The following is a 26,714-nucleotide window of genomic DNA, read 5'->3' as shown; positions in this document are numbered from 1 at the left end:
TTGGATCACGGCGAGTACGACTCCATCATCACCGTTCTCTTGAATGCTTCCGCACGCGATCTACAAGTGGTATGTAGATGCAATCTCTCTCCCATGACTCGTTGCTTAGATGAACTCATAGATGGATCTTGATGAAACCGTAGGAAAATTTTTAATTTTCTGCAACGTTCCCCAACAGCGTTTAACATTATCGGACTGTGTGTCTTCGGTGGATCTTGTGAGATTCAGTTGTTTTCAGTGGTTTTGCTTGATTCGGTTTTCGTTCATTCGCGTCCGTTCATCTACTGGTTGAATCCTTCTGATCTACGCTCATCAACAACAACGATTGCTGTTTTTATGTGTCGGTTCTTCGGGGCTTACCATGAAGACTTTCCGACTGTCTACTACAATAAGGTTTGCCCAACTTTCGGCTCCTTCCAATGCTTGTAGTCGTCAGCAAGTGCTCTATGAAGGTGTAATTTCTATTGTTTATGTTCTTTGTACTGTCATGACATTTGATGAATAGATTTGAAGTTTTTTCCAAAAAATACAAGTAATTTTCCTCAATAAGAATAATTTCAAAACCCACACAAAAAAACAAATCCACCTGAATTCCGCCGTCCCCGCCCTTCCCCAACTCCACTCTGCGTCGCTCTCCTTGCCATTCTCTCCCCTCGCGATCTCCCGAAACCCTAGGAGAACCCCGGGGAGGCCGGGATGCTGCACGAGCTCCTCCTCGCCCTTCTCGGCTTCACCGGCGACTTCGTGCTCGACAACTCCTCCGGCCGCCGCCGCCCCGAGCCGGCCGAAGCCGGTGGCGCCGGAGACGGCGACGTGGGCCCCGCCTTCCGCCTGGCGCCCGACCTCACCTTCCTCCAGCCGTCAGAGAGGTACAGGAGATCCGAGACCTCTCCTCTGCTGCGAATCTGTAACCACGTCGTGGTGTCTGTGATCTGTGGTGTAGTTAGGTGGTCGAATTCGATGCGATGCGGCACAAGCAAGCAAACATGAAGCGTCAGGGGACTTGTTTCCCTGGTCGTATTGCTTGAGTAAGCATAGTTTCTGCCGCGTTAAGTGCTTTATGGCTGCCTAAATCAGAGTTAACCGCAATCGGTGAATGGAGGATTGGACCAATTTGCTTCTTTTTCATCATTTAGCTTGTAATAATGCCTACCAGTCGGTCCGCGAGTGTATCAGTTGATACAGAATTGCATAATGCCATGATTGACCGTGCTGTGCGGACATTGGGATGGAGTAAGACATTGACACATGATGAATTTACGAGAAATATGGCCTCAACTAAGGGACTAAATAACAAATTCTGAAATGAAATATTTCGTAGAAATGTAGCCTCAGTAGTCCAAGTCTAGACTTAAGAGCTTCAAATGTTTCACACTTTAGTTCTCGTCAACCTCTGTAGATAACTAGGTTTGGTAGATAATTTAAACTAGTTAAGCAGATAGAGATGAATGCACCTCAGAAGCAAGCACATACATTTACAGGTTCATCCATTGCACATTTAGTGCTTTCCGTGTCTACCCAATCTGCTCTTTTACATGATAAATACACAAAAAACTATTGCTTAACCATTTTTAAAAAGGGCAGCCCGGTGCATGTAGCTCTCGCTTGCGCAGGGTCCAGGGAAGGATCCGACCACTTTACATGATAAATACACCACAAATACTGCTTAACAATTGTACCTGAAAATATTCATATTTAATACATATACAGTGCTTTTGCTCTACATGTAAGTGTCCAACTGTCCATTTTGTGTGTTAACTGTGAAGTACTCATACTGGATACAAGAAATCGTACCTAATAGGGAGGAATATTACATTAGAATCTCAATGTATAGAAGTTTTCAGTGCCAAAGTATTAGCAATCATTTTGGTGCATTTAGTTCTTAGAATCGTCATCAATGTTGTAGGACATGGCCTGGCAAGCAAGATATAGATAGAAGACAGTATGTTTTGTCATTAGATCATGGTTCACCAAATACTAAATGGCTTTTCCTATTTGTGCAGGAATGCTATTGAAAGGCTCATATCTCTGGGATTTTATTACAGAGAACTGAATCGTTTTGCAACCGAGTCTCGTGATCTGAGTTGGATTCAGTCTTCTGTTGAGGTTTCATCACCTAATGCTGATATTACTCTGAAGGGCAAAGTGAGAAAAGGGAGTGCATACCGGAGGGCAATTGCCAATGGTATTGCTGAGATTTTATCAGTTTATAGGTCAGCTGTTCTGCAGGTTGAGCAAAACCTGTTGTCAGATCCATTGCCTATCCTGGCGACAGTAACCCATGGGCTAAATAAGGTCTGTTCTTCGACATCTTGCACTTACAGTTTCTGTGTCCATGTGTCATTTTTTAATTTCTGCACAACCATGGACTTAACTATTGCATTTACAATATTTGTTAAGCACTGACTCTACTGTCTTTATTAGCTTTTGCACAGAGATTAATATTATATTCCTTTGGCGTGCGTTATCTGATGTGATTTGTCTGGTTTTTGACACTGACCCTATTCACTGTTGTGTGAATCTGTAGTTTGAGGTTCTTCTGCCTCCACTTTATGAGCTTGTTATGGAAATCGAGCAGAAAGACATCAAGGGAGGACAGCTTCTTAACCTGTTACATAAAAGATGCCATTGTGGGGTTCCAGAATTGCAAAGCTGCATTCAGAGGTATTGCCTCAATTATTCTTATATATATGTGGCGTTTGAAGAAATATAACTGACATTTCCAGTCCTTTAGTGTTTGCATGGGAAACATTGTACTTCTGTTTTTATTGCCACTACTTCACTGCATATTTCTTATGCCCCTTATGATCAGTTGTTTGCTTATTCATTTTCTTTTCATTGATGGTAAAAATAAGAATAGGCTGCTTTGGCATGGACACCAGGTCATGTTTAACCAGCTGACTTCTTGGATGGTTTATGGTATTCTTCAAGATCAGTACCATGAATTTTTCATCAGAAGGTCAGCATGACTTACAGAGCTTCCATTAAATTATCTTGTAATTTTGTCATTGCTATTCTCTTATCCAGTTGCTGCTTCTGATATATTATAGCGGCATATCCAGTTAGACATTTTGGCCTGCTAAATGGCACGTGAAATTTCAACTATAGGAGCACAAATCCCGAGTGCTTTTGAAGTTTTGGTTATAATATGAATAACTCTATATTTTGTTGTGCATATTTACTTTATTTCATAAATTCTGTGATAATTCTAATTATGATTCACAAAAAGTCTAATATTGTCAACTGATGGGCACAAGAATTTGCTTGCTTGGAGCTTTGTCTAATGATTTTGATTATCTCTATGTCCAACAGTCTATAGCAGGAATTGCATCAGTTGCCTTTTGCATGAGAACTACTAGTTTTTTTTTGAACATGAAATGACTGTAGGAGAGTTTCCTACAGTCTTAAATTAATAAACGAGAGAAGACAAGTTACATGTTGTAATATTTACAAGGGCAGGCCTTTGGTCAAAACCCAGAGGAGCTTGAACTAAGGGCACCAAGAAAGTATCAAAAGCGGGAAAAGTAAGCTAATTGAGCCCCTGAACCAGAGCAATATAAAACTTCTTACCTTTCTTTTCAGACAGGTTGACAGGGATGAGGAGAATGAACCGGCTCAGTCTGATGTTGCTGATAAATTTGCGCAGAAATTAGCTAAAGACACATCACTTACTAGTTGGCACTCAGGATTTCATGTATCATTGGTATGCTTATACTCTTATTCTGAAATGCATGTGTATGAGGCAATCAGGCAATAAATGTTCCCCTAGCTAATTATATCCGTTTTTCTCTCACTTGACAGGACATGTTGCCGGATTATATCCACATGCGAGTTGCAGAATCAATTCTATTCGCTGGCAAAGCAATAAGGGTTCTTAGAAATCCTAGTCCTGGTGCTACATTGCTGGAACCAACTAACCAAAGTCAGACATTGAAAGGATCTCATAGAATGCAAGGTTTCACGGGGGGCTCCGGTGCTCTGAAAGAGCTGCCAAACTTCTCTAACATTAGTGCAGAAGAATTATTGCCACAGGCTGAAGCAGATAGAGTTGATGCCATGCTTAAGCAGCTAAAGGTTAGTTGTTAGCTTTCTGCTGGCAATATTTAAAATCAGCATCTTATATTGCTGTATGCATCTTTCCCTGTTTTGTGTGTCAAAGTTTTCATTTATCCTTATCCTTTATGGGAGCATTATTGACATAAGTCCATATTGTTTCTGCAGCATGCTTCCGAGTTTCATAAAAGGTTGTTTGAGTCTGCTGTTAGCTCAATACGTACAATTGCAGCTAATCATCTTTGGCAGGTACTAGATGGCTTAAAGCATTATATTCTATCAATGTTTTATTGCACATGAGCATCACCGATTGTTTTCTTTGGTAAAAGTTAGTGGTTGTACGCGCTGATCTCAATGGCCACTTGAAGGCACTTAAAGATTATTTTCTTTTGGCGAAAGGTGATTTTTTCCAGGTAATATATCTACCGTATTCCTTTTGCGTGTATGTATCTCCGTGGTTGCGCTAGTACAGTGCAAATTGTGCCATAGTGCCTTCCTTGGTTGTTTTCGGAAACTCAAAATCACGATTTTGAACCAGTGTTTTCTTGAGGAAAGCCGTCAATTAATGCGCCTACCACCTCGTCAATCTACAGCTGAAGCAGATCTCATTGTCCCATTTCAGTTGGTAAGTGACACAACCCCTTTTTTCTTGCCAAAGACCTACAGATATACAATTTTATTATTTCAGTTTATTATGTGGTTTAATTGTCACCAACTTAACAGAATCCTGCTGAGTTCTGTTTTCTGCTGCGTTACCTCATGTTAGCAAATAGGTTTGATTTATTTCCTGTTCTTAATTCTGCAGGCTGCGCTGAAAACTATAGGTGATGAAGACAAATACTTCACCAGGGTATCTCTAAGGTTAGCATTTCTGTTTGGCACATAGAGTAATTGATGTCAAGCCATGCTTTTTGAATTTCAGTGCCGTACATTGACAGCTGATTTTGTTTGTCTTTCGTAGGATGCCACTGTTTGGTATGAAATCTAGTACATCACAGAAAGATCTTCAGAAGTCCAACACATCAGATATTTCCTTGCATGGAAAGGCTAGCTCAGAGTTGGCACTTGATGGTTGGCATAGTATTGCTCTGGAATATTCCGTCGATTGGCCACTACAACTCTTCTTTACTCCTGACGTTCTTTCTAAGTAAGTGTTGTTCTTCATATGTTACTCTCAACAAAATTATTATATTTTGAATTTCATAGATCTTTGAGTGTGATTAATATCCTGAAAAGTTACATCAAGACTTGCTAAACTCAACTGGGAAGTCAGGGGAAGTCTTTTGAGCTTTTTACATTCCCATTTTTAAGATACACAAACTGTATCCAGGTATCGCAAAGTTTTTCAGTATCTCATTCGGTTGAAGAGGACACAAATGGAATTGGAGAAATCCTGGACAGCTGTAATGCATCAAGATCATGTTGATTTTTCTGATTATTGCAAGGATCGGAAGAATTCCTCTGCAACACAACTGCGTCGGTTACGCACGAAGCCTTTTTGGCGAGTAAGGGAGCATATGGCTTTCTTGATCAGAAACCTACAGTTCTACATCCAGGTAATAACCAGATAAACTACCATTTACCTTTGGTAATAATTCGGAGGATGCGCATGACATTTGCTTAATAACGAGAAGCTACAACATGACGGCATTTGACCAGATAGCTGCTAGGAATGTGCTGGTCTCAAATTTATTCTAGACTTTAATTTCTTTTGTTTAGTTTGATAATTTTCACTTTTCCTTTCTTATTTACTTCCTTTTGCAGGTTGATGTAATTGAGTCACAGTGGAATGTCTTACAAACTCACGTTCAAGACTCACATGATTTTACAGAACTAGTGACCTTTCATCAAGAGTAAGCAACCGTTTTTCACTTTATGCTGTCTAACTTTTTTTTATTTGTTTTTACCAATAGGAAGGTTAAGCTTTTTATTTGATAGTGTACTGTTTAGCGAATCCATGCTACGCCATGTTCATCTTCTTTTGAGTAGAATATTTTCATATGGTCCGATCCTAGAAGATAAGGGAACATTATGGATCTGTGTTCATACCAACTTGTTCTTTTGCTTCACCACCAATGGTGTTGGTTTCATTGCATATTGGTGCTTTCTATTATCTGAAGCTTGTATAGATGAATGTTTTGGTTTTGCATAGCCCTTTCTACAGGTTGCAATAATTTCCCCTGTACTTTTGTGTAGTCGACCCTGGCCACTTAATTATACTATAGTGATTTCCTTGCCTAGTTACATGGAAATACCACCACAACTAGTGTTACCTTTGAATTTCCACGGTCGCAACAGATTTAATCTGTTATGGTATCTTGGCTGACTATAACCTCTTGCATTGCAGCTATTTGTCGGCATTGATATCACAGTCCTTCTTGGATATAGGATCAGTGTCTAGAATACTGGACAGTATAATGAAGCTCTGCTTGCAGTTCTGCTGGAGTATCGAGCAATACGAAACAGGCTCAAACATGTTTGAGATTGATCACATAACTGAGGTATTGTCCCACCCAACACTATCGGCCTTCTGTGAACAAATAGTGACGTGCCAGCGCTTGGCACATCACTCATGGATGTCTTAGCTAGCCAGCTTTTTGCTTAGTTTCCTAGTATATGTAGCATAAACTTACATACATTTGGCGATATTCAGGAGTTCAACAAGAAATCAAATTCGCTGTACACCATCCTAAGGAGTAGTCGACTTGCTGGAAGTCAGAGAGCACCTTTCCTGAGGCAGTTTCTGATGAGACTAAACTTCAACTCTTTCTTTGAGGTAAGCTCTTCCAATTAGGGATTAGTTAATTATCTATAGACATTGTATTGCCCTTGTACTTAATACATTTTTCTCCCTATGCTAGACAACTGCGAGGGGTGTGATGAATTCAGGCAGGCTGCGGCCAGGCACAGCGAGTACCCAGCTGTAAGCCTATCGCCACAGCGGCTGTTCTCGCCGTGATTTGCACGACAATGCTGCTACGTACTGACAATGGCGCAAACCTGTCACACAAGAAGGGGAGGAAGAATCTGTAGGATCTGTAAATTAGCTGTAGCATGTGAGTAGTTTTGCCCTGGGAAGTAAACACTTGGTGATGTCTGTTTGACTAGTGTTGTGATGTGCACGTCTTTGCGTTGCTTGCCTACCTTTCCCATGTTATTGGTATCTCTATTGGGAACATGGTGTGTGGCCTTGGATGAAATGGTAGCAAACCCGTTCAGTACTTCAGCAACACTGCAAGGTTTACATTGCAACTGTTCTGGAAGGATGAATGCAACATTGAAATGAATGCCAACGAATATGGGGATTTACAATGGGTATACTGACGTGCTTCTTCTTCTACAACCTCCGAAATGTTCTAGAAGCTTCTATATGCATGAACATATGTTGGCCTGGTGATTCGGACGGGGGGCGGGGTCATCGGTACGAGTTGGAGATCATGAGCATGGCCATGGTGATGGCAAGGTCCATCCCTGGCTGCACCACCAGCGACAGCACGTCCTTGCCCAGCAATGTCGCCTTCTCTGGCCCCCCTCGTTTCCGTCGCACCTCGGCGATGAGTGTCTCGTTGCCGGTCGAGCTGCGCCGGTGGATCCTCGACCACTCCTCCCGCCGGGACCAGCTCAGGCGGTAGAGTTCTGGCTTGTCCACGGCAAGCATGGAGGCGGTGCAGCTGGACCTGCCCAGGTCCTTGGTGGCTCTCATCATGAGGTGCGGCTCATCGTGGCCGTCGTTCGCGTCCGAGTCGTCGTCGACGTCGCCATTGTACACCTCCCATGTCTCCGGCATCAAGCTCAGCATCTGCATGCGGCCAATTGTCGAACGGGTTCATGTCATGCACGAAGCAAACTAATCAGAGCGTGTAATGTATAATAGCCAAAAAAAGTAGATAGTAGATCTACTCGGTCGACCAGCGATCACCTTGCGTTGGCGGCGGCGGAGGGTGAGGAGGACGCGGCCGGCGTGGTCCATGAGCGCCATGCTTCCCGGGCCGACGCCGTAGTTGTCCACGCGGAACACCATCCGCCCGTCCGCGTCGTCGAACACCGCGTACCCGTCGCCGCGGAACACCAGCGACTTGCACCACACCGTCAGCCGCCGAGGCGTCGCCGCTGCGGGCGGGGACGGCTCCCCGGCGACGGATCCACGGTCCGCCGACGGCCTTTGGGATCCCGGGGTCTCCTCCGGCTCCGCCATCACCATGGTCGGTCGTTGCCAAGCTAGCTCCGACGACGTGCGCGCCTGCGCGTGCTGCTCTTCTTTATAAGCCTATCTGGACTCCGTTGCGTCTGCATGGATGCGACACTGTTTTGACTCTGGATTGCTCGATTTTTATTATCAGATTTATTTATGCATAAAATTATTTTTGAGATCACTGATTGCAATTTTTTGCATTTTTATTTGGAAAATTAATGGATACTGCTGATTCTTTGGGACATAATTTTGCACGTCGGAGTTAATTTATGGGGATCCCATAGTTGACCTAGCTAGACCAGCCAGCTAGCTAACACATAGTTTTTTTTTGAGACACTATATATGCATATACTCATCCCTATGAACACATACGCATGCTCTACCCCTATGAGCACCCCCGAGAGATTGAGTCGGCATATTATCTTAAGATTGACGAAGTCACCAAAAGCGCCTCGTAGTTGATGAGGCGTCTCTTCCCACTGAATGTGTGTCGCCGGAAATCCTAAATAAATCTACTAATAAATGCGAGCACCAAAATTTGAATCCTGGCAGGTTAGGGAAACCACTGTCCACCTAACCATCTAACTACAGGTTGATTCACAGCTAACACATAGTTAGAACTTTCTCTAAAGTTTGTGATATTTTCGTGCTATCTTATCTTTCAAATACTCCTGCAATATAATTCTAAAATTTTTTTTTACTCCTGCAATATATCAGATGCAACTCGTGTGATTGCGCAACTCCAATTCAATTGGAACATTAGATCAACATGGAAATTTTCAACCAAATAAAATAGCGCAATATCTACTCAGAAAAGAAAAGGTTGGGCCATCAGATTTCTCTAGCTTTGACAATTGACAAAAAATTAATTGTTTGAAATGGCCAGATACAGATGATACTGTTAGATTGGCCATGGATACGTAAACAAACTTGATTGTTGAAGTCTGCAAATGTATCCTTGTGCAGGGCGGTGGTCCCGTGGATGTATTTCTTTGCCAATTTTTGGTGTAAATATGTAATATTCTCCTTAGAGTTGACATTTGGGTAGTGATTCACGTGTGCAAATAGTTTATGGCTACGATATTAGAAGATATCCCAGGATCGGAATAATAATTCAGTTGGGGAACGGTCTGTTTGATACAGCTAATTCAGGAAAGCTTAAGTTAGTTAAAGCAATCAATCAGTGAACCACAACTAATTATTCTGATTTTTTTCCAAAAACCATTAGCTATTCTATATTTCTGATAGCGACTGAACTTTAGTTAAATGAACTAAACTATATATGGATAAAAAGACTACATATTTTGTTAACAATTCGGTTCTTCAACTATTTTTACAAAGAAGATACCGTGTTCACTTATGACACAATCAAATTGTGATGATTTCTAGAAATCTGATGACATAAGAATGATTAACACGTTGAAACATGTTATATATGTAATCTAGAGGGAGAGCTATCCATGCATGCAAGTGTATTTAAACAAAAAAGTCACTACATATGAATGAATAAATGAGAAAAATGTCATATGTATATATTTGTGCATGTCAACATTCATCACAATCTTTCGCAAAAAAGAATATTCAACTCAATCTCCATTTATATCGAATGCTTTTGCTATAACCTAACTAGCTGAAATTGAGCTGTGTCTCATTCACACCCATGACCGTCCGATTAGACGTTGCGTCAAGGTTATTTTCTTATGGGGAGAAAAAGAAACTTATTCAATGTTCATAGACATAGGTATACAAGATATATCAGGAGGACTGTTGGAATATCAGGCAAATTCGTAATTAGTTTATGCAAATAATTCAGGACTAGAACAATAATTAGCATGCATAGCTCTAGCATACTAGATGAACAAAACAACAACATCACACATACAACATCAACCATAATTATAGACATGACCAGATCACGATGCACGTATTGTTCGTTGGTAGCCATGGTTGTTGCAGAAGCTATGTTATAGACGACGACGTTGGTGAAGACCGGTCGAAGTAAACGACGTTGCAGACGCCAGTACTTGGCTTCGCCTGACTTGGATTGAAGACGACCTATGGTGAAGAACGCGAGCAGCCGCGCAAAGCACTCCCCAAAAACCGAATTCACCTTCTCTCGTTGTAGGATCACAAGGACGAGAAGTTTCGGAGACCTGCTCCCCCACTCGTTGGTGCATGTCGGCGTTGGTATGCAGTAGAGCGGAGAAAAACCCTAGCTTATTCCGGTGTATATTTGGCCGCGACAGGTAAGTCATGTATATAGAAGAACCCACGCGGTATTGCATAGCGATCATGATCTCAAACCGACTTGATTTCCAAGTCCTAAACTACCGGACAAGAGAACAATCAACTTATCTGTCAAGAAATAAAAATAATAAAATGCCAAAAGGAAGCTGCACTCCTCCAAGGCCATGACCGGATTTCGACGGACCATTCACGCGCATGTCGCATGCCCGCGCCCTTCGCCCCGGCCCATGTCTGAGCCGGGTCAGGTGAGCCGAGCGAGCGTGAGCTGTTCTGCCTAGAGCTTTAAGCTACATTTTCACTACTTGACAATGAAATATGTCTTAAATTGCAAGTTATGCGTGAACATGTTTCACCCAAAGTCATAATTACACAGTTTTGGCACCATGATTTTGTCATTTTTTTTGGACTAACGTATTAATTTTTCCATGTGCCAATTCTTGTTTTCTGCTACTTTTGAACTTTTCCAAGAAAGCTACTTTTGAACTTTTTCAAGAAAACAATTCAGGGACAAAAAGATTCAGGGAGAAAAAACTCCGCGAGTTTCAAGCAATGCCTGAGCTAGAGCCACCTGGGCCCACCGAAGGGGCCCCCACAGGAAGCACGAGCCTTAGCCACCAAAGCGCCCCTAGGAAGCACGCACCCCTAAGACACGACCATGATGCGTGTTGAGGTTGAATGGTGGCCTTGCACCGCCTTTTTACCGTCTCTTTCTTCTGTGCCTTTATATATTTTCAAAAACTCCAATTTTATTTATCGAGGATTTTTTTTCACCACTATGACATCTCTGTTTCTAGGAAGATCCAATATGGACGCCTATTCCGGCACTCTGCCGGAGGAGGAATCCAACTCCGGGCCATCTTTATCATCCTTGTTGCTATCATGCCTATGTGTGAGTAGTCCTCCTTGGACTATGAATTCATAATAGTAGTTAGATGGCAATCTCCCTTGTTCATCAATAAAATGATCATATGAGCTTCTCTATGTAATTGTGATTCATCTGATATAATTTGTGGTGTGTTTGTTAGGGTATGATGAATTTTCACTGATGATTAGATCTATACATGTTTTATTCGTAGATTAATATGAGTTCTTCGTTTCATAATTCATAGACATATATGCTCTCCGATCTACTAGTTGAGCACTGCCTATGTTTAGATGAATGATCTCCAAGAGGGAGTCATGTATGTTAGATGAGTTCAATATTGCAAGTAACCTATCATAGTAACAAAAAGTGGAAAAGGTTGGTACTATATTGTACCATAGTTGTGTGCAAATACTTATCACTAGGTGCAATTCAAGTACTCTTACTGGTTCGATAAACTTTAAGGTCATCAATTTATGGGGAATTGATGCTTGTAATAAACCTATGCATTTGGGGGCCAACATCTTTCTAGAAGAGAGGAATCAATTGTCTGAGCCGAAATGTGTGACGTGCCTCATCAGCGCATGCTTTGCCCATGGAAACCATGTGTAAGGTATCACACAAAGTTTAGCTAACCTAATCGTGCGCGATGGGTCAGGGATCGCACATGATTATTTTATTTGCACACGGTTCAAGTTTTATATCGTGCGTGATGTCTTGGTCGCACACCGTTTAACAGACAAAAGGTTTGCGATAGGGGGCTTAATAGGACCGATCTGCACTAGTACATTCAAAAAACAAGTGGTGCACTCTCAAGTTCAGCACAAAATGGGGTCATCTTTGGTCATAAGTTTGAATGTGTCTCTATTGCCCCAGGGCGTCCTGATTTGGGCAGAGTCATGCATTTGAATGCATCGCGAGCCGCGTTGGTAAAAGCAAATATAGGCAAGCGTTCGCGCGCACGTAGCGCCCCACCGCGCCTCCATGCGTGGCATCCGGAGGCTCATACATTATATAGCCAGTACAGGATAAGGACGGAGAGGGCCAGAGCCAGGGGAGGAGAACGGCACGCACGTACGCCGGCGACGACGATGAGGACGAGCTTGCACATCGCCATGGTCGCGGCGGTTGTCCTGCTGCTGGCCGTGACCGCGACGGCGCATGTCCGGATGGACTTGATGGACGGCTACCGGCCGCAGCAAAGGAGGGGCGGCGGCGGCGGCAGCTGGTCTTTCGACTTCATGAAAGGCCTATGGGGCGGGTACGCACATTCCGCCTGCGCCTGCGCATGGTTGATAGATAGATACATATATACCTCACGCAGTGGCTGACAGATGAATTTGCAGATGATTTGGCGGGCGCCACCACCGCAGCTTGCTCGAGCATGGTTTCATTAAGGAGTTCGATTGCCGGAGCAACGTACGTGTACTGCATGATGCATGCGACGTATCTGGCCTAGATATACGAATTTTGCTTGAGAACTGAAGGACAATATTTTTTCTTACTTATGACTTATGTTATCTATCTTTATATGTATGCTTCGTTCACTCTAGTGAAGGACAGGCCGGGTGAAAGGGGCGACAGTCTTGGCTCGCCCATGTACGGGCCTCGGCCCATATAAGTACACATATGTACTGTAATTTCGTTTTTGTTTTTGAGCAACTATGTGTATTGTAAATTTTTCGATAAACAGAATTTCATTCGATCATTACATCAGACTGATACCACCGCATTAGCATCTGGGTAGCATCATGCGCGCGGCCATCGCGTTCAAGAAAAGTAAAAAACGACAACATTGTTTGATAGAAAAGGTAAACATAAAACAATCATAGGATCAAGGAGGTCATATCCGAAGACTACACCATCATCCATGATTGGATATAAGCCTCCTTGGTGATATGCTCCAACCGGGCAGTAGCCGTAGTAAAATTCCCCCCACTCTCTTGCATTACTAATAATCAAGTTATATGTAGGTGAACGTCCTCATTTCCTTTCGTCAAGAATGAACGAGTTTCCTTCGCAGTACGTTTCATTAACACCTGTCTCTAAAGTACTACTACTACTACGAGTATTCCAAAATAGACAGCGTTAGGAAAAGTCCTCACCGAAAATATGCAGAAATTATTTATTATTTAGATAGGTAATGTGGTGTAAACTTAAATCTAGAAATCACAGGGACGATAATGGACAAGTTAGCTGCTGACTAGCTGGTTTGTAGGCTGGCCGCTGCAGCTCGTCTCCATAACAGACTTGATCAGCCGGAGACCATCGCCATCGGCTAGCAACCGCGTGCAGCGTCAGACTCGTGCGTTCCCCTCGCGTGGCACAGCATAGTATACTAGTATCCCAGTGTCGCAGCAGCTGCCTTTCTTCGTCGTCTTCTTCCTAGTCCGCACGCACGAGGCCACCAACCCACCTTCATGCTCACCAGGCCAAGTCCGGCGGTCAACACAACCATCCCGGTCACAGCCCACACCAAATCTCCATCGCCAGTTCGCCACCCACCCTGCCTGCGCTACCTATTTAATCCCTTCCCTCTCCTCCATTTCCATCCAAGAAGAGCATCCCCCACCTCTCCTACTCCGACGAGCTCTTCTGTCTCAAGGCTGCTCCAGCTGATACAGTAAACACCACCAGTCTCCACCCGAGCTGCTCCATCGAGACTCCAAGACACAGCCTCGACCAAGACAATGGCGGCCAACGGCAACGACGGTCTGTGCGTGGCCAAGCCGGGGGGCGCTGCTGACCCGCTCAACTGGGGGAAAGCGGCTGCGGAGCTGTCGGGGAGCCATCTGGACGCGGTGAAGCGGATGGTGGAGGAGTACCGCAGGCCGGTGGTGGTCATGGAGGGCGCGAGCTTGACCATCGCCCAGGTCGCGGCCGTGGCAGCGGCCGGAGGGGCCAGGGTGGAGCTCGACGAGTCAGCGCGCGGCCGCGTCAAGGAGAGCAGCGACTGGGTCATGGCCAGCATGGCCAACGGCACCGACAGCTACGGCGTCACCACCGGCTTCGGCGCCACCTCCCATCGGAGGACCAAGGAGGGCGGCGCCCTGCAGAGGGAGCTCATCCGCTTCCTTAACGCCGGGGCGTTCGGCACCGGCAGCGACGGCCACGTGCTGCCCGCGGCCACCACGCGCGCCGCGATGCTCGTCCGCGTCAACACCCTGCTCCAGGGCTACTCTGGCATCCGCTTCGAGATCCTCGAGACGATCGCCACGCTGCTCAACGCCAACGTGACGCCGTGCCTGCCGCTCCGGGGCACCATCACCGCTTCCGGCGATCTCGTCCCGCTCTCCTACATCGCCGGACTTGTCACCGGCCGCCCCAATGCCATGGCTGTGGCTCCCGATGGCACCAAAGTTAATGCCGCCGAGGCATTTAAGATTGCCGGCATCCAGCAAGGTTTCTTCGAGCTGCAGCCCAAGGAAGGCCTTGCTATGGTTAATGGCACGGCCGTGGGCTCTGGGCTAGCGTCGATTGTTCTCTTTGAAGCGAACATCCTTGGTGTCCTTGCTGAAGTTTTGTCGGCCGTGTTCTGCGAAGTGATGAATGGCAAGCCAGAGTACACCGACCACCTGACTCACAAGTTAAAGCACCACCCTGGACAGATCGAGGCCGCGGCTATCATGGAGCACATCCTGGAGGGCAGCTCCTACATGATGCTTGCCAAGAAACTTGGTGAACTCGACCCTTTGATGAAGCCAAAGCAAGATAGATATGCTCTCCGCACGTCACCGCAATGGCTCGGCCCACAAATTGAGGTCATTCGTGCAGCGACAAAGTCGATCGAGCGCGAGATCAACTCCGTCAATGACAACCCACTCATTGACGTATCTCGTGGAAAGGCAATCCATGGCGGCAACTTCCAGGGCACGCCCATTGGTGTGTCGATGGACAACACGAGGCTTGCCATCGCTGCGATCGGCAAGCTCATGTTTGCCCAGTTCTCGGAGCTAGTGAACGACTTCTACAACAATGGCTTGCCCTCCAACCTCTCTGGTGGCCGCAACCCAAGCCTGGACTATGGCTTCAAGGGTGCCGAGATCGCCATGGCGTCATACTGCTCGGAGCTTCAATTCTTGGGCAACCCTGTGACCAACCATGTCCAGAGCGCGGAGCAGCACAACCAAGACGTTAACTCCCTCGGATTAATCTCGTCTCGGAAGACTGCCGAGGCCATTGACATTCTCAAGCTCATGTCCTCTACATTTCTGGTTGCACTGTGCCAAGCCATCGACCTGCGCCACCTTGAAGAGAATGTCAAGAACGCCGTCAAGAATTGTGTCACCAGAGTGGCTAGGAAGACCTTGATCACAAATGACATGGGTGGCCTCCACAACGCTCGTTTTTGTGAGAAGGACTTGCTCCAGACAATCGACCGCGAGGCGGTGTTTGCATACGCAGACGACCCTTGCAGCGCCAACTACCCTCTCATGAAGAAGATGCGCGCGGTGCTGGTGGAGCATGCCTTGGCCAACGGCGAGGCTGAGCGCAACGCGGAAACCTCGGTGTTTGCCAAGGTTGCTACATTTGAGCAGGAGCTCTGCGCGGCACTGCCTCAGGAGGTCGAGGCTGCTAGAGGTGCAGTGGAGAATGGCACCGCCGCAGAACCGAACTGTATCGCTGACTGCCGGTCATACCCTCTGTACCGGTTCGTGCGCAAGGAGTTAGGGACAGTGTACTTGACCGGAGAGAACACACGGTCACCCGGGGAGGAGGTGGACAAAGTGTTCATTGCCATGAACCAGGGAAAGCACATCGACGCTCTGCTGGAGTGCCTGAAGGAGTGGGATGGCGAGCCTCTGCCTATCTGCTAATCAAGAGATGAAGAGAAGATGCCGTGCTTCAGAATTTCTGAAAACTGATAATACTGTTGTTTGATTTTATTTTATGTTTCCACTTCTGAAGCGTTGATGCATGCAACGTTCTTCTGGAGCTAGAGCGTAAGCTTATGCTGATGTAAGTGAAAGGGTATAAATTTTCATGACAAATGTTCAATTTGTTCAAATGAATCCATAGAAGGCGGTCTACTGCTGTATTGACAAGTACAAATTTATCTATAATAGTTACCACATTGCATTGCAATATAAAGAGAAACAACACCAGGTTCCTCCTGGCATCAACTATTTATATTACTCCCTCTGATCCATATTATGATTATAATAGAGTATTCAAAATGTATACCATAAAGTACACACCAAGATACTATGATGAGTTGTAAGATACATCAAAGTAGAAATCATTCTGAAGTATGGAAATGCTAAATCATTTTACTGCAAACATCTGGCGACAGGAACTATATGCTTTGCATCACATTGGTTGGTCTCAGCAAACATCCGCCCTCAAATATCTCATTGCAAGCATGGCTGCTATGGTTCTAGTAGAAATTTGGTCCTTAGGTCAACACGATATACTCAAAGATGAGGATGGCTCAGATGCACAGTCTGACCCTCATGGAGTGAAGAACAACTATCCTGACGGAAGAAATTTCAATGTATCAGCACTATGTATCTCATATGTGTCGTTGGTGTCCTGATGTCTAGCAATCAAAACATATGACAAAGACAAACAGAACTGTGTTTGCATTGAAACATGAACACATTTTTTAGCAGAAGGGCTTACACTTAAGAGTTGGCAGAATACCTGGCCCATCTTGGAAACTGGACCTTCACTTCAATCTTGTTCAAGCACCTCCTTCTTGACTAGATTTTCCTTAAAACAAAAGGCAGCTGGAAAAACAGAGATCAGTCCCTTGCAGTCATACAGCCATAGCCATACAGTCGAACAACATACTAAGCAGATACTTACAAATAAGTACAAAAAGATAAGACCAATGAAATAAAGGATTATTATCTCACATCCTATAAGGCCATCAATGCAAGTTTTTCTACTGCAGTAACAAAGGATTAACTTTCGGTTTAATCAAAATTTAGGGCTTCTTTGTTTTGCAGGATTTAAAAACACACAAGAATAGGAAAAACATAGGAATTGAATGTCATGGCATGTCGAACCCTATAGGAATTAAAACACATGAATGTGTAATAGAAGTTGTTTGGTTGAACCACAAGAAAAACATGAACTTTCTTGAATGATTAGGTCATTGTCATAGTCATCATAGAAACACAATCTTTTTCCATGAGGTTGGGCTCAATAGAAAATTTTCTTTGAAATTGCATGAAAAGTGCTCCATACGAAAAATAATAATCTATGTGCTCTAAGTCTATAGATGAAACAAGAGCTATAGGGGGATAATCCGAAGTAGAATCCGCCAAAATACCTTTTGAATCAAAGAAGCACTTACTTATTTGCATTGATGAAATCCTACTATTTTTATTAAACGAACAATATATCCATCTGTGTCGACAATTCAATATACAAGAAAACTTCTTCATGGTCGAATGAAAGCACCATCTTGAAAACCGTCGCATATAGTATAATCTACAAAACACACATAAGCAAGTCGCCAGAGCGTATCACCTTACTTATCCTCTTGCTGCAATTTCAAATTTCCAAGGACATATTTTCATCTCACAGCCTATTTGACGTCACTAGTAGCACTAGTTCTAAGGGAAACAACCAACTAGGACAATGTCCACTGTTCAACAAGATTTAAAATAGCTCTGATCAAAGAGCATCACCAAAAATCGTCTATGGTTTTGAAGGCATCACCCATATATCTTCCTTCAAAGAATCAAGAGTCTGCAGTACATTAACCAATTCAGGGTGAGACTGATCAGCCATTAGAAATACATGAATTCCATCATGCAACTCGACCCAACTACATCCAGGCTCTTTCTTCACCCACTCTCTGTTCATGTTCTCCCTGATCATCCATGTCTCATGCCAATCGCCCTCCGATGCATGTATACTTGATAAAGCAACCCAGTTACTGTGGTTCTCTGGATCAAGCTCGAGTAAACGGGACGCTGCAAGCTGACCTAACTTAGCATCCCCATAGATTCGACAGGAATTAAGTAGCGCACTCCAAGCAGCAATGCTCGACTCAAATGGCATATTCTCAATGAATTCAAGAGCATCTTCTAGGTGACCTCTCCTGCAAATTAGATCTGCCATACAACCGTAGTGCTCAGGCTGCAGCTTAACCGAGCTTTGGCCATCAAACAGAAACTTGAAGTAGTGCCAACCTTCTCGAACAAGTCCACCATGGCTACAAGCTGACAACACCGCAAGGTATGCTACTCCATCTCTTTTGATGCCCAAACGTGCCATCCTATCAAACAAGCATACCGCGTCTTGTGCACGACCAAACTTGCCATAGGCTGAGATCATCGTAGTCCACAAAACAGCATCTAATGAAGGTGTCCCATTGAAGACAAGCTCGGCTGAATCAACACATCCACACTTTGCATACATATCCAGCAAGGAATTCCTTACAACAACATCAGAATCAAATCCTGCACCAAGAACCCGTGCATGCACTTGCATCCCCTGTTTTAACAACGCCAGCTCCCCACACGCATCCACAATTATGGCATACGAGAAGCCATCTGCACCAACCTCACAAGAAACCATTGACGCAAACAAGCCCAGAGTCTCCTCAGCTTGACCACTCCCGAGATACCCAGCCATCATCGAGTTCCACGCAACAATGTCCCTCGCCACCATCACCCCAAACGCTCTCCTCGCATATTCAACATTCCGGCACCTCGCATACATGTCAAGAACCCCGTTATCCACAACTGAATCGACCGGGCCATACATACTCATCTTCACAACCCTGGCATGGATTTCCTTCCCGGCAGCAAGGGCGGCCTGGCCAACCCCGGCACACGCGAGCAAACCACCGGACAGGGTGTACCCGTTGGGAGCAACACCAGATTCCACCATGCGCCTCAGAAGTGCGAGAGAATCTGCGTGCAAACCCTGGTGAGCGTGGCCGGTAATGAGGGACGTCCAGGAGACCACGTCCCGTCTGGGCATTTCGTCGAACAGAGCGCGGGCGTAACCAGGGAGCCCGCACCTGAGTGCCAGGTGCGCGAGTGAGGTAGCTAGTATGGCGGACGCCGACAGGCCGAGCTTGAGGAGGACAGCGTGGAGGGGTTTGACATGGGGAGTGGAACGGCCAGTGGCGGCGGATTTGAGGGCGCCGGCGAGGGAGGTGGCGTCCCACTCCCACATCAGACGCCTGCCACACGACGTACGAGGCTGTCTCGCGGGAACGGTGGGGGAGCCTTTTTGCTGGGCTAAATTAGAGAATTACTTTTTTTTAGTGGTAATTAGGGAATTACTTTAGGCCTTTCAAGTCTGCTCCTGAGCTCAAGACAAGAGGCTCAGCCCACTTCGAGAAACTAGGTAGTGAGGTCAACTAGAGAGCTCCTTCCTGTTCGGCGCCTTAAGCGCCCGAACAAGTAGCTGGCGCCGGATCCGGCTTACTTGCTCCCTTCCCATGCTCCCACTTCATCTTATGGCTATCCTTTTTCTTTTTTTTTCTAATCTAATCATCTCTTCCTGATTTTTAGGAAGTGGGGCTGGGTCTTATTTTCTTCCAATCAAATCAAGCCATGTACGCGGGAGCACGGATGGGAGCAGGCAAGTCTCGTCAGCTGGCGCCCACGCGCCGCACCTCATGGGCCGGCCCACCACACGCAGTAGAAGGAAAAATGCCTCGCGAAAAAATCAACAAAAAAGTGCGGCTAAAAGGACTCGAACTCGCGCCTTGCAAGGCGAGCACCAAAACAGTTTTCTTAACCACAGCAGATGGTAAGTGCCACACGATTAGAATGACCGCGAAAGTCTTAAGAACCAACGTACGCGCTCTATTTATTATATTTGTGAATTATTTGAAAACAATTTGGAAAAGTTGACTTTTTTAATAAAAAGAGTTCTTCAAATTTCGTAAAAAGCTTACGATTTTTTTTAAAAAGTTCATTGATGTCTTAAAAAAGTTCATTGATTTGAAAAAAAATCATCAAATTTGGAAATAGTTCATCCATCTTTTTCAAAAATGTTCATCGGATTTGAAAAAAGTTCATCGGTTCTGTGAAAATGTCATCCAATCTAGAAAAAGTTCATCGAATTTGAAAAAGGTTCATCGACTTTGAAACAAACTTCATCAATTCAGAAAAAGTTCATTAAGTATAAAAAAAGTTCATCAAATATGAAGAAAAATCACCAGATTTGGAAAATTTTCATTGAATCTAAAAAAAGTTCGTCAAATCTGAAAAAAGTTCATTGAATTTGAAAATAGTTCATCGATCTTGAAAAACAGTACATCAAATTTTAAAAATTCATAGATCTTGAAGAAAAGTTCATCAATTTTAAATAAAATAATCATGAATTTGAAGAAAAAAGTTCACGCATTTAGCAAAAAAGGAAAAAAAATCACGAATTTGAAAAAAAGTTTGTGAATTTAAGAATAGTCACGATTTAAAAAAAAATGAACGTATTTGTAAAAAGAAAAGAAAAGGAAAAAGAAAGAGAAAGAGAAAAAAAGAAGAAGAAAAACTGGCCAAAACAAATAAGGAAAAAAGGGGAAAAGGGAGAAACCACTGCGTTTTTAACTAATAATGAAGCCATGCCTAAAAATAAGCACTAGTGTTATCATAGTCTGTTGGTTGCCTCTCTCTGTATGTTACCTATAGATCTTGAGTTCAAAACAAGTTGTGCGCATCTTTTTTGAACTTTTGTAGAATTGAGAAAAAAAATTTGAAGTGGGCTGGCCCAAGGCGAAGAGGGGGATGTGCGCCGGTTAGGGGATTTGCCTAAATCCGGCGCTTAAGGCGCCGAATAGGATCTGGGTTGACGAGCGCTCCTTCAGAAGCCTCCCGACGATTACTTGGGGTGAGCTGAGAGAGATCCACATAGCGCGCTCCCAGCTGCCGCCACGTGTCGTCTCTAGGCGCTCCCTTCGGATTTTATTTTGTATTTTATTTTTTTGCACGCGTTTTCGGCTTTTTACATGTTTCTTTCTGGTTTTTAATTTTTCATCGGTCTTTCCTAGTTTTTCGATTAATTTTGCGCAAAAAATATTTTTTCCTTCTGTGAGAGGCACGGTTTTGCTTCCGCGAAAAAAATGTGTTCCTTTTGATCATCCATTAGAGGCACCGTTTTACTTCCGCGAGATCCATTGTCGTGCCTCTCGAAAACGAAAAAATGCGTTTTTTTTTTCCTTTCATGAGAGGAACGGGTTTGCTTCCACAAGAGTCATGGCCGTGCCTCTCGAAAACGGAAGAAAAATGTGTTTTTTTTCTTTTCGTCCCATGAGAGACACGGTTTTGTTTCTGCGAGAGGCACAGTCGTGCCTCTCGAAAATGATAAAAAAAGGTGTTTTCACTTTTTTTTCCTATGAGAGGCACGGTTTTGCTCTCTAGGAAACGAAACACATTTTCCTTTTTTTTCCTTCGGCGAGAGGAACGGTTTTTTGTCTGGTTTTTTTCATGGTAAAAATTCATCAAAACCTATCAACATAGGATCTAGGTTTAAACATCTCAACGAGAGGGATCCAACGGTGAAAACGATTCGAGATTTGAACACGTGGTTTACGAGATAAAATGTTTTGAATAAACGGATCTACGGAAAAAGGAAAAAACTATGACGCGACAAGTGACGCAGGTCGAAGTGATCCTTGAAAGAGGTACTCTTCAATTAGTGATTTTGGAGGTCAGAGCACCTATACAACGCTTCAGCCCAAAGCCTATTCAGCGACTGAAGCACCTATGTTTGGGCAAGCCGGCGCTCAGCGCCTCTCCAGCTTAGGCTCGGCCCATTTTACACTTTTTTTCTCGTTCATAAGGTATGTCACAGGCGGGCCAGGTTCGTGTTTGATTTGCCCACGTAATTCTTTTTCCACAAATTTTAGGAATCTTCTTAAAGATTTTACCGGTTTTTCCCAGAGCGGTATTTCCTTGATTTTTTTCAGGACAAGTTTTTTTTCAAACTTTTTCAAAAGTTAATGAAATTTTCTAAGTTTCTTGAAGATTTTCAAAAATTTATGGACTTTAAAAAATTTGTGAATTGTTTTCATTTTTTTAACTTTTTCTAATTACGAAAGTTTTCAACACCCATGATTAGTTTTTTGAAATCCATGAACCTTTTTTGAATCCATGATTATCTTTCAAGTGCATGAATATTTTAAAATGCACAAATTTCTTCAAATGTTGTGATTGTGTTAAAACAAATCCACCAACATTTTTCAAATCTATGAGTTTTTTTTTCAAAATCCATGAACTATATCCAAAATAGTGTTTTATTTCAAAGTCATGAAAGTTTTTCAAATTTTTACACTTTTTCATATAAGTGAACTTTTTGACATTTATGAAATGTTTTCCAAACCCACAATTTTGTTTTTAATTTTATGATTTTTGAAATCTATTTTTAAAAAGTAAAGGGAATACAGTCAAATTGATCAAGCAGTCCACCTATCAACCAGGCGTTGGTTGGCCAGCCTAGTACATGCATCCGCGGGCGCGCCACTTGGCATAACTGGCGCTTAGGACGCTAGTTAGGAGTTCTCGTGCTTCGGAGAGCTCTTGTTCGGCGCCTTAAGTGCCCGAATAGGTAGCTGACGCCCATGCACCCCATCTTATGGGCCGGCCCATTTTTTCATTCCTTCCCGATCACGCTTCCATGAAAAAAATTGATCGCTCTCCACCGCACAGCTTCGCTCTGGATCACATTCCCTCAAAAATAGATTATTTTAATCCCTCAAAGAAGTTTACCAATTTTCAAGAAAAAAGACAAAAATGGAAAATTTTAATAGATTTGGAAAGAACAATCCATCGATTTGAAAAAGTACATAGGTTTTAAAAATAGTTCATTGATTTTGAAACAAAAAAATAGTCAATTTTGAAAAAAGTTTGTCGTTTTTGAAAAAAAGTTCATCAATTTTGATAAAAAATGAATTCAATTTGAAAAAAGTTCATCGATTTTTAAAAAGTCCATCAAAAAATTAAAAAGAATTCATATAATCTGAAAAAAGTTCATTAAATATGAAGAAAGTTCATCGAATTTGAAGAAAGTTCATTAAATTTGTGAAAAAGTTCAGCGAATTTTACAAAGGTTCATCAAATCTTAAAAATGTCATCGATTTCAAAAAAAAGATCATCAAATTTTAAAAAAGTTCATGAAATTTTAAAAAATCATCGATTTTGAAAAATGTTCATCAATTTTGATAAAAGTTCATCAAAATAGAAAAAGTTCATCAAATTTGGAAAAGGTTCATCAATTTTAAAAAAAGTTCGTTGGTTTTTAAAAATCACGAAATTTAAAAAGGAAAAGAAAAAGCAAGAAGATCAAATACCAAAACAAAAAACCGAAAAAGAAAACCAAAAAGGTTATTTGAAGAAGGATAAAATAGAAAACGATAAAACCACCTATAAATTGAATCACAAACAGGGAAAAATAGTTTGGGAAGCTTCCCTTGCAACCAAATAAAAGGAACAAAAACTGACTACCCTTGCCCGATCCTTTGCAACCAACTCATCGCGAGTTCGAACTATGGTGCGCGGATCTTTCTTGACGTTTGAAAATAAGAAAAAGACTAGAATGGGCCGAGCCCAACTAACGCGCCCGTGAGCGCCTGTTTCTAGAAATAGTAAGAACGGAATGACGACTTGTGCTTCAGGCACTCCTGAACACAGATGTTATATCTTGCTTATAGCCAAGCTACCATAAGTCTCGCTGAAGGTTTTACCCCCGCGTTGTAGCTACTGGGCCAGCCCGTCTTTAGGTTGGTCGTTGACTTCGCTGGTTCTCGCTTGGGTTATTTTTCTTTTCGTTTACTTTTTTGTTTTTGTTTGTTTCTCCACTTTTTTGTTTCCTTTGCATTTTCGTCGGTTTTCTCCGTTTCTTTCATCATTTTTCACTGGTTTTCATTTTCACTAGTTTCTTTCATGATTTTCATTGTTATTCTTGGTTTGTTTATCTGGTTTTCTTTTGCTTCTTTTTTGGTTTTTATTGGCTTTCTTTGTTTTCTTTTGTATCTTTCGTAGTTTCCTGTATTTCCATTGTTTTGAATTGGCTTCGCTAGGTTTTTCATTTTTTTTTGTTTTCTTTTTGCTTTTTATTGGGGTTTCTTTGTTTTTATATTTTTTTATCGTCCTTATCAGTTTCTTTTTGGTTCAACACAAGTTAAAAATTTTCAGTACACATTCAACATCTGTTCTATACACCTAAAACATTTTCTACGTACATGGTTAGCATTTTCGAAATACATGATTAACATTTTTTGAGAACTTACATTTTTTATGTCAAATTCTCATACACATTGTACATTTTTTTATATATCTAGTATATTTTTCCTAATACATGTTTAAAATTATTCAGATACAAGTTTAACACTTTTTTAATACATGATCAACATTTTTTCCATACACATTTTAACATTTTTTAAATGTTGGATTAACATTTTTCAAATACAATTTTTTTTGAATACATGGTCAACATACTTTCTATACACATTTTAATATTTTAAATGCTTAATTGACCTTTTCAAATACATGATTAATATTTTTTGAACACGTGGTCAACAATTCTTTTGTGCAAATTTAACATTTTTCAAATGGTTGATTAAGATTTTGTTCAAATGAAAGATTAACATGTTTTTAATACATGTTTATCATTTTTTTCTATACACATTTAACATTTTTTGAATGCTTGATTTATATGTGTCAAATACGTGTTTAGCATTTTTTCACATGCTTGATTAATTTTTTCAAATACTTGATCATTTTTTACACACATTGTATATTCTTTCGTATACATGAGAAACATTTTCCTTATAATATTTGACAATTTTCAAACGCTTGGTTAACAATTTTTTCAAAATGTTTTTATGTAAAGTGTTTTTGTAGTATGTTTTATTTAAAATATTTTGAAGTATAAGCAAAAGTAAAAATTAAAGAAAATGAGAAAGCAAAGAAAATAAAATAAAGAAAACTTAAAATTGAGGCTTGGGCCTCCAGTTCACCTGGGCTGGCCCATCTCGTGCTACCCGTTCCCTAGGGTTCCCTTCTTTTCGGTATAAGCGAGACATAGGGGCGCCCGCTCCCGAACGCATTGGCGCTCGCATGATCTCTACACTGACCGTGGCCCATTAGCTTTGACTGCTAGCTATATTAATTCTGCACTAACAGTTAGCTTTGAACCTATAGAGAGGGAGGGTTTTGTTAAGGTGCATCCGCCACCGCCACAAGAGAACTTTCTGTGCCCTTGCCTCCTGCTGACAATTTGGCGCTGAGAGGTTAGGGGACCTTGCATATTCAAGAGTTCTACGTTTTTCATCATCGTCTAGTGATTATTGTATTTGTGCGAATAAATTCACTCTCATTCTTTTGGCGGTGTCATGAGGTTAGGGAGTTTTTGTCCTCGCAGATCCAATTATTTGGATCTGATGAGTTTATGTTGGTGTTTCAAACTTTTTTGTTGGTTTTTTGTGGAGTTGAAATGATTCATCGACATCATGGTGAAAAAATCGTTATCCGATGGTTTGCACTTCTAGGGGATCATCATCGGCCCAAGTACGTTCATCTATCAAGATTCCCATTTGTTTGGATGGGCGGCTCAAGGCGCTTCCGAAAACTATTATTTGTAATGTTCGTGCGAGTGAAAGAGTTATAACATCGTTGCTCCAGTCCAATTGCAGTCTCTCTACCAAAGTCTTTGGAGTATTTCTTCTAATAGAGATTGATACAGCGGAAAATGTGTTCTCAAAAGATTTCATTGTAATTCTTAGTCTAAGAGTTACTTTAAATTTTCTTGGATTTTAGATCCAAATTAGTGTACCTGTAATTGTTATGAGTATGAATAAGATTATAGGTGTTTTAAAAAAATTACAGTTAGCTTTGCCCGCTCGCAATCTATACACTTGTATCGGTCCACAGTTTTTTATTTCGGACATTTTCTTATTGAAAATGATTTTTTAATTTGAGAAGGTCATTAAATTGAGAAAAGTTTGTAATTTATAAAAGTTCATGAATTTAAAAAATGATTTGTAAAAGTTTTCATAATTTTGAAAAAAAATCATGAGTTTGAAAATTCCTCATGAATTTTGAAAATGTTCACGGTTTCGAATAAATATTACGATTTAGAAAAAAAAGTGAATTCGAAAAAGAATCATGACTTGAAAAATCACAAATTTGGAAAAAAAATCATGATTTTGAAAAAAAAATTTGAATTTGGAATTTTTTCGAGAACTTTGAAAAATATGTTCATAAATTTGAAAATAGTTTGCGAGTTTGAATAAAAACTAAAATAAGAAAAGCAAACAATTGTGCTGAAAAAACCGTGAAAAATTCTAGATGGTTCTCAAAACAGGCAGGACAAAAGAATGATGCTAATGTATGGCGTGAACGAGAAAGGAAGAACGAAGGTTAATGGGTCGAGCCGAAGGTCGAACGGAGG

At 42.2% G+C, this 26,714-nt stretch overlaps 4 protein-coding genes across 8 annotated transcripts; 2 read left to right on the top strand and 2 right to left on the bottom strand.

Moving 5' to 3' along the window:
• Positions 1–600: 600 nt before the first annotated feature.
• On the top strand, positions 601–7,316 carry LOC119326470 (gamma-tubulin complex component 4-like). Its single transcript, XM_037600109.1, has 16 exons — positions 601–869; positions 2,004–2,295; positions 2,528–2,664; positions 2,861–2,959; positions 3,583–3,703; positions 3,802–4,074; positions 4,222–4,302; positions 4,383–4,466; positions 4,592–4,678; positions 4,859–4,914; positions 5,015–5,200; positions 5,384–5,609; positions 5,818–5,906; positions 6,401–6,554; positions 6,707–6,829; positions 6,915–7,316. Exons 1-16 carry the CDS (start codon positions 697–699, stop codon positions 6,978–6,980), a joined length of 2,247 nt encoding a protein of 748 aa, XP_037456006.1. The 5' UTR covers positions 601–696; the 3' UTR covers positions 6,981–7,316.
• Positions 7,317–7,437: 121 nt separating this feature from the next.
• On the bottom strand, positions 7,438–8,254 carry LOC119350279 (protein LURP-one-related 5-like). Its single transcript, XM_037618191.1, has 2 exons — positions 7,973–8,254; positions 7,438–7,852 (listed from the first exon to the last, which is right to left on the bottom strand). The coding sequence occupies exons 1-2, from the start codon at positions 8,252–8,254 to the stop codon at positions 7,469–7,471; spliced, it is 666 nt and encodes a 221-aa protein (XP_037474088.1). The 3' UTR covers positions 7,438–7,468.
• A 5,520-nt stretch (positions 8,255–13,774) lies between these two features.
• On the top strand, positions 13,775–16,362 carry LOC119326421 (phenylalanine ammonia-lyase-like). The gene has a single exon (XM_037600073.1). It carries the CDS (start codon positions 14,045–14,047, stop codon positions 16,169–16,171), a length of 2,127 nt encoding a protein of 708 aa, XP_037455970.1. The 5' UTR covers positions 13,775–14,044; the 3' UTR covers positions 16,172–16,362.
• Positions 16,363–16,443: 81 nt separating this feature from the next.
• LOC119326431 (putative pentatricopeptide repeat-containing protein At3g23330) lies at positions 16,444–19,659 on the bottom strand. 5 transcript variants are annotated; one of them, XM_037600092.1, is made up of 3 exons: positions 17,656–19,659; positions 16,977–17,083; positions 16,444–16,823 (listed from the first exon to the last, which is right to left on the bottom strand). In XM_037600092.1, the coding sequence occupies exon 1, from the start codon at positions 19,491–19,493 to the stop codon at positions 18,003–18,005; it is 1,491 nt and encodes a 496-aa protein (XP_037455989.1). In that variant the 5' UTR covers positions 19,494–19,659; the 3' UTR covers positions 16,444–16,823; positions 16,977–17,083; positions 17,656–18,002. The 5 variants fall into 5 exon arrangements, with proteins under 5 accessions (XP_037455989.1, XP_037455994.1, XP_037455977.1 ...); XM_037600097.1 differs by having other exon boundaries at positions 16,998–17,083; XM_037600080.1 differs by having other exon boundaries at positions 16,445–16,828.
• Between the last annotated feature and the right edge of the window lie 7,055 nt (positions 19,660–26,714).

This window comes from Triticum dicoccoides, chromosome 1B, assembly GCF_002162155.2.
Source record: "Triticum dicoccoides isolate Atlit2015 ecotype Zavitan chromosome 1B, WEW_v2.0, whole genome shotgun sequence".
In the NCBI taxonomy this organism is placed as follows: Eukaryota; Viridiplantae; Streptophyta; class Magnoliopsida; order Poales; family Poaceae; genus Triticum; species Triticum dicoccoides.
The sequence above is the reverse complement of the archived record's forward strand: the minus strand, read 5'-3'. Positions and strand labels throughout refer to the sequence as shown.